The sequence below is a fragment of the Eublepharis macularius genome, chromosome 17 (genome assembly GCF_028583425.1).
Source record: "Eublepharis macularius isolate TG4126 chromosome 17, MPM_Emac_v1.0, whole genome shotgun sequence".
Lineage (NCBI taxonomy): Eukaryota > Metazoa > Chordata > Lepidosauria > Squamata > Eublepharidae > Eublepharis > Eublepharis macularius.
In genome coordinates this window covers 7,342,979-7,354,631 of record NC_072806.1, presented here as the reverse complement: position 1 = coordinate 7,354,631, position 11,653 = coordinate 7,342,979, and the positions used below count along the sequence as shown (strand labels likewise).

The window sequence follows — 11,653 nt, the reverse complement described above, 5'->3', positions numbered from 1 at the left end:
AGGCTATGCTGTGAGGGATTGACTATGCTGAAGTCATTCAGTTAGCTTCATGGCTGAGTGGGGATTTGAACTCAGGTGTCCCCATTCCTAGTGACAGAGTTGCCTTCTGTAGTATGTTTAACACTCTAATTTTTAGGATGACCATTCCAGGAAGTTCAGATGAGTGTTTCACTCCTATCGAGAGAATAGTTCTTTGAATCTTTTTTTTTCTTTTCCTGGGGCTCCGAGTTCTGGGGCTGCCATCATTCGTTGGTTCGTTCATTTCGTTGGTTCATTCATTTTGTTGGTTGGTTCGTTCGTTCGTTCATTGCCTCTCTCTGTGTGTATCTCTCTCTGCCTTTCTTGCAGCCAATTCCAGCAACATGAAGTTTCTACTCACTTTTCTGGTTGCGCTTCCACTCCTGGCTACAATCAGAGCTAAAAAGGTCAGTGCAGAAAGGAATGCCATTTTTTTTCTTCTTCAGAGATAGCAGTTTGAGGAAGTCATGATGAACTGATCCTGCATTTTCCTTGGACAGAAAGGAAAAGCGGGAACTCTAAAAATGAAGCTGTCTCTTTCCAGCATAGAGATGCAGCAGTGGTGTCGGGGGTACAACCATCAGTCAGTCTCTCTATCTTTAAAATGCTGTCAGTTGGCAGCGGCTATGAGCCAAACAAACCTTGGGGGCATCTCTGAGGTCAAAGAGAGAAAATTCTCCCCTTTTCTTCTAATATTAGAACAGGAGTTGGGAGGGATACCTGATGAAATCAGTAAACGGTCAGTTCGGGGCCGACAAAATAAAGTGTTTCTTCTTAACACACATTCTTATTAGATTGCCATTTTTTCATCCTTAAGTAGCAGGTTGACCTGCAGCCATGCAGAGGTGAACATCTTGAGCTTGGGCCCCGGCTCACTGACAAAGCATCGGCTTTGCACTCAGATGGTCCCAAGTTCAGTCCCCGAAATCTCCAATTAAAGGGAACAGGCAGAACAGGTAGATGAGAAAGACCTCTGCCTGAGAGCCAAAACAGACGAGAAGCCTGACACTTGGAGGACACGCATCAGTTTCCTGCAAGGTTCCACAGGAAGTGTGGTGAGAAAGAACCTCTGCCAGGGAGAAGAGGGAGAGAATCCCTCTTTTCTCTGGCACAGGCTCTTTCTCTAGGACTCTCACTTAGTCCGCTCAACTCCCTCTCACCGCTGCCAGCTCCACAGTGAGAGGGACAAGGAACCGATCTCCTCTGCCAGCTCCCTCTGACCGCCGTTGGCGCAATCAGCTCCCTCTCACTGCCTCAGAGTGCTTTTAGGGGAGCAAGAGGAGCTGGCAGCGGCAATAGGGAGCCGCGACGACTAGATGAGACGCCTAGAGAAGGAACCTCTACCCCCGCTACCCTCCTGCTAGAGGGCAACATAGAAGCCCCTTTTCCTTTATGGAAGGAGGGAGGTGGCCATGAACTGGGATTGGTGACAATATTTTCTGGTGCCAGGGGCGATGTAATGATAAAAAGATTTTTCAGGCTACGGTATCAGTGATCTGTTTTTGAAAACCTGGATTCTTCAGACACAGGGGTGTCTTTACTCCTTCTCAGTGGAGTGGGATCTCCTTACTTGATTCCACTTGAAAGGATCCAAATTTATTGGAATGCGCAGGTTGTCCTGAGATATTGTCAGATAAGCCCCAGTATATCTGTCATGGTTGTGTTTGATTCCTGTTTCAGTGATGTTCTTATTGCCAGTGTTCTGTGCGTTATCCTCTGAGAGTATAGAAAGGTACCCCTGAGCTGGGAGAGAACGCTTAATTGCTTATCGTGCAGATATTTCAGTAACAGTCCCCGGCCTGGGAGAGTGACCTTGGAGTGTAGCAGAGACAGCACCAATTGTCCGACAGACCTAAAGATTGTTGAATGTTTATACTTTCTTCTCTGTGTTCTCACACTTTGTGTGCTCAAACTCTAACAAACTTTCCTACACTGTTCAGGGCAGGGTTTTGAGCTATAATTCTCTTAGCTTTAGTTACTAGCCTCGTTCCAGCCAATAACTTGATACTGGTATACTCCTCAATAAAGTAACTTTAACTCATACACCTTGAGAGATGCAGTGAAGTGCTTTGGGATACCTGGCAAAACCTGACAGACATATGGCTTGGCCAGTCTCCCGTAGACTTCTCTGCAGGCTTCTCTCCTGAGAAGAAACCTCCAAAGTTGCTTGGGAAGCTCCGGGTGATGGTGGTGTTGGATGCCCGTGGCACCTACTGTTCCTCCTTGCTATGTTCTTCCTTCACAGGATGGTGTGTTAGAATTAGAGCACCGGTCAAGCAGGGATGTTGACGAACTCCGGAATGATGCCCTAGATATGCAACGGAGGGAAGACGATGAGGATAATTACGTGCTCATATGTACCAGGGACACAAGAAAAGGTTGTGTTAAGGTTCATATTCAAAACATTGGGAAGTAATACAGTAAATTATGAAATCTAACTAAGAAAGAATTTAAATTATCAAGATCTATAATAAAGTTACATTTATGCAATTTTCTGTATAATAATTCAAAAAGGTGCCACGACGAGCCCTGGAAAAAGGACAGGCCTTCTTCTTGTGCTTTTAACTTACGGGAGCAACTTCAATAGAGAACTTGCGTAGCTTTAGGGAGGGGGTGTGGCTCAGTGGCAGAGCATCTGCTTGGCATTCAGGGGGTCCTTGGTTCAATCCCCAGCATCCCCAGGTAGTAGGTGGTGTGAAAGGCCTCTACCTGAGACCATGGAGAGCTACTGCCAGTCTTAGACAATGGTATGACTAGGTTGTTTCATGAGTTCACTTTTTTATGGGGACAACCCCTTAATCAGTGCTGGACCCCTGCTTTGCATGCAGAAGGCCCCAGGTCCAGGGCCCAGCGCCTGCACTTAAAAGCCTCTTGGATCTTGGGGAAAGCCCAAGACTGAAAAGCTGTGGGTCAGAGGAGACCACACTGGGCAAGCCTTGCAGTCTCAGCTGCATGATATCAGTTCTGTTGGCCTGGTTGCACAGGAGAAAGCAGTTGTGTTACCCAAATAGGAGACCTCCTTAATGCAGCACAAGGGGAGAATGAGGAATCTCCACCTATGTATACTGGGATTGTTCCCTTAAAGAACTCTCGAGTAAATAGGCAGATGTTCTACAGGAACATCTTCTTTATTAACAGAGGGTTAAAAGGCAAGCATACAGAAAACACACACAGCATACACACAGAACTAACTAAGAAAACAGTGAGGAAGTGGGGAAGCAGTGTCAGGGGAAGGGTGATACTTACCAGTCCCGGAGAGGAAGAGGTCTGCAGAGGGGCAGCAGAATGACCAGTGCTTCATGGGAGAGAAGGAGCCTAATCAAATTGGGGGTGCATGGATGGGTACCAAGGCACACACACACATTGAGCATGTGGCTGGAAAGTCCAGTTATAGGGCAAAACTGACATCTTGCTCCCCAAAACAGTACCTTAATGGTTTGTCCAGAGGTAGGACAATAAATTGGGAAAGGTCTGATATGACTATCTTGGAATGGACTATAGGTAACAATATTGCTTGATGACCTGCTAAATACTGGATGGGAAGGCTATCAGGTGTGCTGAATAGCCTCGATCAAGTAAGTGGGAGACAGGAGATGAAGGAAGGCATTGATGGGATTAGGTAGGGAGTTTTCTTAGGAAGCCTCATTATCTCTGCTGCTCTCCAGGGTGTGGAGGGCTGTCAGTCAGTCACCCCTCCATCACTCATGGCTTGGTAACTTTCCAACCTCCAGGCCAGCTGGCATCTGCTATGCATGGGGCCAAGCAGTGTCCAGGACATATTGCAAGGGGTTTATGATATTCCATATCCATAAACTGTCTTCTTAGTGTGGGGAGGCATTGCCTTCTCAAGTGTTGCCACCAAGCATCCCCTCCGCCGACTCTGGTTGCAACACTGGGGTATAGCTTGGTCTCAGTGGCTCCAAACTCCGGCTGATGAGAATGACCACCGTGTGCATAAATGTAAAGAGTCCAGTAGTGCCTTTAAGGCTAACCAACCTTATTGTAGCATAAGCTTTCGAGAGCCACAGCTCTCTTCGCCAGATGCAACATGCTTCTGACGAAGAGAGCAGTGGTTCTCAAAAGCTTGTGCCACTATTGTTGGTTAGTCTTAAAGTTCCTGGCTGGTACCTCTCCTCTCTCTCATGTCAGGTAGAAGCTCGGGGGGGAGGGGGTCTCTCCTGGAGCTGCTTCCATGTACAATGGAAGGATACCTGGTGGCTTCCCATCTCCCCTGATTACAATGGTCAAGTTTTGATGTTACCATGGCATGGACCCACGTGGCTAGATTGGCCATGTCAGGGTATGGGGCCATCTTCCAGGCTAGGCTGAAATCACCTAGCCTTGTGGAAATCACTTTTTGCAGCTACTTTCACTTGCTTTTCTAGCAGTAGCGCTGAACCCAATGTAACCCCTCAGCTCTTAACTGAGTCCGCAAGGGTCAGATGAACTCCATCGAAAGTAGGGGAGTACAATGTCCTTCAAGATCTCTGCCTTCCCAACCAGCATCACTTCTGTTTTGTCTGGGTTCAGTTTCAATTTGTTTCCTTTTTGCCATTTGACCACAGCTATCAGGCAGTGACCAAGATCTCTACTGCATCCCTCGGTGATTCAGATAGTGAGAACCAGTTTGGTTTAGTGATTAAGAGGGGCAGGACTCTAATCTGGAGAACTGAGTTTGATTCCCCACTCCTCCACTTGAAGCCAGCTGGGTAAACTTGGGTCAGTCACAGCTTCTAGGAACTCTCTCAGCCCCAGCCACCTCAGAGGGTGCTTGTTGTGGGGATAATAACAACATACTTTGTAAACCGCTCTGATTGGGCATTAAGTTGTTCTGAAGGGCAGTATATAAATCCAATGTTGTTGTTGTTGTTGTATCATCTGCATATTGACGGCATCCTATTTCATAGATATGAATGAATTCTCCTAAAGGCTTTACGGAGCATAAGATTGCACCCTGTGGCCACTAGAGGCCACTAGAAACAATCTACAGATTCCAGATCTCTCTCACTTCATCTTTTTCCATAGGCTTGCCGCTCCTGTGTCTCAAATAAAAAGTCCCTCCCCGCTTTGCTCCTTGGAATCTTTTTAATTACAGGTTTTGGGGACTGGACTGTCTGCAAAGCCTGTGCCCTTGTCTTTTATTCCCCTTCCTCTTCTGTTTACAGATCTGGCAGCTTTTTATTACGCTTCCAGAACCTGCATAACACGGAGTACTGTGTGCAGTTCTGGAGGCCTCACTTCAAAAAGGATGTGGACAAAATCTAGAGGGTGCAGAAGAGAGCGATGAGGATGATCAGGGGTCTGGAGACTGAGCCCTACAAGGAAACGCTGAGGGCCTTGGGAATGTTTAGTTTGGAGAAGAGGAGGTTGAGGGGGGACATGATTGCTCTCTTTAAATATTTGAAAGGCTGTCATTTGGAGGAGGGCAAGGAGCTGTTCCAGTTGGCAGCAGAGGGTAGGACCTGAAGCAATGGGCTTAAATTACATGCACAAAGGTACTGGCTGGATATTAGGAAAAACTTTTTCACGGTCAGAGTAGTTCAAAAGTGGAATCAGCTGCCTAGGGAGGTGGTGAGCTCCCCCTCACTTTTCAAGAAGAGGCTGGATGAATACTTGTCAGAGATGCTTTAGGCTGATCCTGCACTGGGCAGGGGGTTGGACTGGATGGTCTGTATGGCCCCTTCCAACTCTATGATTCTATGATTGACTCACAATTTTGCATGTGCCACTGACAACGGGGCTCTTATAACACAGTCTCCACCACACTTAGAAACGTGTGTGTCTGCAGCATAGGGCTAAGTAGAAAATCCTTCAATGAAGCAAAGATTTGTTCCATATTTGCACAGGCCTCCACGGGCATAGATGGCTCGTTCTGGCTCCTTTCCTATTATGCACACAGATTCTGTCCAATATTTGTCTTATTAAAAAAATACCATAACCTGCCTGCTTAGTGCCAGACAGGCCCACGAAAAAGCAGTTCTGCATCCAGCTGAGTGCAACTGACTTTTCACTTCTAGATGAGAAACCGTTCCTGGCTAAGAAAAATCTTTCCTCGGGAGCTGGGGACGATTTATTCCTCATGACTACGAGGAACATCTTCGATAGAAGACTTCCACCTTCTTAGGTTGTTACTATTGTTTCGAACCATTATACCTTGCTTTTCTGGAAGCTCCAGGTGACTTCCGTCATGAAACCTTTTAAATAAAGGAGCAGCAATAAAACGATGAAAAACACTGCAAAATTACTTGCGAGGAGAATTGCCAAAAGCAATCCTAATTCAGCCTCAGAACAAACTCTAGTTAACCAATGCATTGGCAGTCGACGTAGCGCCTTTTGAATCATAAAGGGTTTACTGGAATTTCTAAATGCCCGTAAAGAGAACCTCGATCACACCACCTTTGGCAGGCTGTGCCACAATGTTGGTGCAATGACTGAGAAATGCCAGTTTCTGGTCAAAGACAATCAATCAAAGGAGAGGTTTGGTCCAAGCTGAGTGGGTACGCATATAAATGTACGTCCACATGCCCTGAGGCTTCACGAGTGCTTTGGCTACACTAGGAATGCTTGGGCCAGTTTTATGTCATTTATCGGACACGAGGAACTGGTGGGCTTTTAATTGTCCCACACCGTTGTCCATCTCACTTAGAACTCAATGTGGGTTGACATTACTGTGTGTATTATTTTCATCATCTTTTTGATAGTTTTTTATTATTGATCTTTTCAAGTATTTTAAAGTTTGTTACATAAATGCTTTCATGGCAGGGGGAGTGCAGTTGCTATCTTCTACTGAGCCATTTTATACAATTGCCACTTATTTCAAGACCTCTGGTTATTGTCTATTTCTAATTTTTACATTGCAGTCACAAAGAGAACAATTTTCTTTTAAAATCGCCATTTATATGCAAGAGCCATGGTTCCTGGATGTGCCGTTTTGCAAAACGTTCAACATTCAGCCTAGCTTAGGAATCTTTAACTTAAATTTACATACTTAATATCCAGAACTGAAGCACAAGAGTGTTTTAATAAGATACCACGCAGCCAGAAACATACAGGCTAGCAAACAAACACCAGGCGTTCCTTCCTCACAGGGAATCTCAACATTCCAGCAGTATAAGAGGAAGATCAACACAAGATCACAGTTGCTTTGCGGAGAGGGAAAGCCGGATTTGCATACAGCTATAAAACTGTTAGAGCCGCCTAATTTCACTGGCAGATTAACCAATGAAAGCTTCTAATTTTTGGCACGGGTGACTTGTTTGTTGATCCGAAAAATGAACCAAACAAACCAGCCTAAAAATCGTTGTGGTTTGTCATGGTTCGTCAGAAATGCCCTCCGATGAACCAAAAAAACCCCAGCCTGGTTCATGACAAACTTTGGTTCGTATTTCGGTCCGTGCCCTTCTCTAGAACTGACTATCTTCATACAGAATGTTTCTAATAGAACAACCTGTTTGCTTGTGTTCAGGAATGTATTGATGTACTATTTTATTAAAATATTTAATACCCTGACTTTTTGAAAAAGTTTCCCAAGGAGGCCAACAATATTATAAAGCCCACTGTACAGAATCCTTAAAATCATCATAAAATATTGTAATGTAATACACATCATTAAAACACCAACATGATTAAGCAGGGAAGTTCAAACTTCTGCAAACTCTCTCAGAAATGGAACCGTCTCTGCCTGTTGCTTGAAAGCCTGCTATGATGGAGCAGACAGAAGCCCTCCTGGAAGGGATGTTCATGGAAATGGAAAAGAAAATATTGAAGAACAGATAAAGGCCCCTCAAGCTCTGGTAGAGAATTCTGGGGCTTTCCCCAACCACAGCCCCCCAATTCCTCCCCCCTCTTCAGTCCCTGCCCTTTAACCTACCACTGCACCTACCAGCACCAGCCACTTTGTCCGCCAGTAGAAAGTAATGAGAACCAAACCAGCCAGTCCTGATCTGCCAAGCCTCGGTGCAGAACAAGGTAGCAAATCTTAGTCACACACTAGAACATCAAGGCATTTGGGGAATTAGTTTAAATCATCAATTATTTTCCCCCCAAGTTATTTGTATTCCCTACAGAAAGAGATATAAATAAATGTAGATGTGCATTTGTATGCATCATGCTCACAAATGGTTTTATTGTGTATCATTTTGCAGATTTGCCTAGGCAGTTTCTCCAGTCTAAATTCATTAGGATTAGACTGGAAGAAAACTCTACACAGGACTGTTCTTCAGAGACACTCTGAAGAATGTCTGAAGAAGGGGGCTGTGACTCTCGAAAGCTTACACCCTGAAAATCTTGTTAGTGTCTAAGGGGCCACTGGACGCAAATCCTGCTGCTGTACTGCAGAACAACATGGCTACCCACCTAAACTCTACAATCTTTTATGCTGCTCTCTATGCGTTTGAATGGAAAATGCAATGCACAGTTAATTGCCTGCTTGCCGATAACAACCTGTATATAACATGTGAAAATAATTCAGACTTCCATGGCAAAGACCACGTGCTGGATTTTGTAGATGTGTCCTAGTCCACGAAAGCAAAAAGAACCACCAAACTCAGAAAACCGGTTTCATGTCTGCCTGTGCTACGTGAAGTCACTAGAAGAATGGTGGTTTGAAAGTAATGTGACGTGTTATTTTGTTTTAAAGTAAGTGATGCTTGGTTATAATTCTCCTCCACCTTTTGTTTATATCATTCCCTGGCTATGTTACTTTTCAGGGGGCCTTCCCGGTTCTCTCCCTCCTCGAGCAGCCTTTCTGCCCACGCTCCTCCGAAGTCTCATTGGCCTGCGAGATTGTTCTGCGCTGTGCGTCACTTTGCACTGCTCTGGGAGGGCTTTATAAAAGGGGCTGCAGCCACCTTCTGAGAAAGCATCGAACTAAGGAGCAGCCCTGCCTGATCCAAAGAGCTCCCAGATCCCCATTTATCATGCAGCTGGTGGCCAATCTCGCAGCAGTGCTGCTGCTGTTCTGGAGCATGAGAGCATCAGCGTTGCCAGGCGAAGACAAGTTTTCGGTTCAGAGCAGTAGGGTGAGTCCAAAGGAATGCCATTCCTTCAGGAATTGCTATAAAGGGCATTGGGGTGTTCTTGCCAGATTTTAAGCACTTTAAAGGGGATTATGAAGTGGCTGGCTGGCTGGCTAGGAGGCTGAGCGCAAGAAGGGCTTGTTGAACAGAAACCAGGTAAGGTTAAAGAGGGAGCAAAGCCAGAAGCGACAGGAAGAAAGGGGGGGAGTCCTGAGAAAAGAAGAAGAAGAGATGAGCAAAGGTATGGAGAAGGGGGAGCTGAATAAAGGAGGAGGGAGGAAAGAAGGGAAAGGAAGGAAAGGATTGCTAGAGTTCATGCTGCACTGAGAATGGGTAAGAGAAAATAGGACATGTGAGAAAGAAAGAGAAGGGGGGAAGAATGGGTAAGAGAAAATAAAAATGAGAGAAAGAAGGAAAAAGAAAGAGAAAGGGTAAGAGAAAATAGCAAATGAGAGAAAGAAACAGAAGGAAAAAGAAAGAGAAAGGGTAAGAGAAAACAGGAAATGGGAGAAAGATGGAAAAAGAAAGAGAAAGGGTAAGAGAAAGTAGCAAATGTGAGAAAGAAAGAGAAGGAAAAGGAAAGAGAAAGAGTAAGAGAAAGTAGCAAATGGGAGAAAGAAGGAAAATGAAAGAGAAAGGGTAAGAGAAAGTAGCAAATGTGAGAAAGAAAGAGAAGGAAAAGGAAAGAGAAAGGGTAAGAGAAAGTAGCAAATGTGAGAAAGAAAGAGAAGGAAAAGGAAAGAAAGTGGGAAAGACAAAAGGAGGGAACAAGGTGGGGGAGGTTTTGTTGTTGTTATTAAGGAAAAGGGAGATTTCTTCATTGGGAAAGAATACCCTTCCTCCCAAACTGCACATTCTCTGGACCCACATGTTTTGCTTTGGATTGTGGTTCCAATGCATCCTTCATATCTGAACTCTTGATGGGGCAGTCTAAGAAGGAATGAATCATTGGAGCCATGGAGATTATTTGGGGTGGGTTTTGTGAATCATTGTGACTCCAGCTGTTGTTTCTCATCTCATCTTCCAAGGATCTAATCTCAGAAACAGGAAGTTTGTCTCACTATGGTATAGCCACACGTTCAAGATTGTCAGAGCCAGGTCTTGAAAAATCCATTTTCATCCACAAGCATGTAAAAAACAGTAGGGTTGCCAACTCCAGGCATGTCATTTCCTGTTATCAGGAAGACGACTTGCAGAAACCTAACAGGTACGGCACCACCTGGGGTGGAGATGTCGTGTTAAAGAAAACGGCTGTTGGTTTTTTTGTCTATTGCTAAAGATTGCAAAGGCACAAGAGCTTTAATCTGTTCTAATCATATTTGCAGAAACAGATGAAAATTCAAATGATTTTCATCAGGTTTAAGCTGTTTAACTAGAAAGGGTGGGGGGAAACGTCCTGCCTCTTTAAAAGAAATTTAGTGAGTGGAAATGGGCAATTGAAGCTTTTCAGGAGATGAAGGTTAAATAATGAGCCATCTGCTCATTGCAGCAGCCCAAATTACAGCTAGAGGGACTAGTCTAAAAGTGGACAGCCCTTACCTATGTCCAACCATCTCCATGGCTGTTTAGAGACAAATTACATACGGAATCATGCCATTTGGCTCTCACATGGCTGCGTGGTCAGTAGCAAATTATTTCTGGGTTCCAAGCTGTATTGTGCGGATAATAACAACACGAACTTCCTTCATCGCTTTTAGCGGTACACTAATCTGTCTAGAAGAGCAGTATATAAATACTACTACTACTACTACTACTACTACTACTACTACTACTACAGAGCAGGGCTACTGAAGTTCCCCCGGGGCTGACCAGGGAGAAAGAAGAGGGCTGGTTTCCTTTGATCAGTTCTGTAAAAGAAAGAGGGGACTTTGTGAGGGCCGCCTGTCATGCAGGGGTGGGAGATGCACCAATTATTGCAGTTCCCTCCACTGCAAAATTCAAGAGAGAAGGAACTTGCCTTTCTTTGCATTTTGTCACACTGGTGGAAACCTCCCCTGTACCTAGGCATGCCACTTGGAGTGCCCCACCAATCTCCTTCCCCCGTCCCAAAAAACGCACACACAACACATTGTTGCTTGAACTGTCCAGCAAGGCAGAAAACCTCTCCACCTTCTGTCTGTCTCATTCTCTGACCACAGGAGCAGTTCAAAGCCCGGAAAGGCCTGGTTCTGAAGATGCTGGCAGATCTCCTGGATCAGGTGGAAGCACACCATGATGCTACAGCTTCCTTCTACTCGGAGGATCCGCTTGAAAGCGAGCTGAACGAAGAACACTCCGTAGTTGACCAGCTGTCCCAGACCACCCAGCGAGACCGCAAAACCCCCTGCAAAAACTTCTTCTGGAAAACGTTCACCAACTGCTAGCACTGCCTTCAGCCCTTCCTTTCCCCAGCCCCTTTTTGCCTCTGGATGTGGGGGCCCCTGACTCGTCTCCCACTGAAAGTTGCCAACTGACCGGAAAAAGAACCCCCTGCTTAGCTTGCTCCTATGCCTTTAACAGAGGTTTGCTAAGCAGACATCAGCAGGAAAAGCTTTTCATGGCTTGGAGCACGCTGTCGCCACCTGCTCATTGCTGCAGATCAAACTGCCATTAAAGGGACAGCTACAGGGGGAAGGGGG

At 45.4% G+C, this 11,653-nt stretch overlaps 1 protein-coding gene across 1 annotated transcript; it reads left to right on the top strand.

Annotated features, from left to right (window-relative positions):
* The first annotated feature begins 8,936 nt into the window (after positions 1 to 8,936).
* Positions 8,937 to 11,398, top strand: LOC129344404 (somatostatin-2-like). The gene is made up of 2 exons (XM_055001011.1): positions 8,937 to 9,038; positions 11,174 to 11,398. Exons 1-2 carry the CDS (start codon positions 8,937 to 8,939, stop codon positions 11,396 to 11,398), a joined length of 327 nt encoding a protein of 108 aa, XP_054856986.1.
* Positions 11,399 to 11,653: the final 255 nt, after the last annotated feature.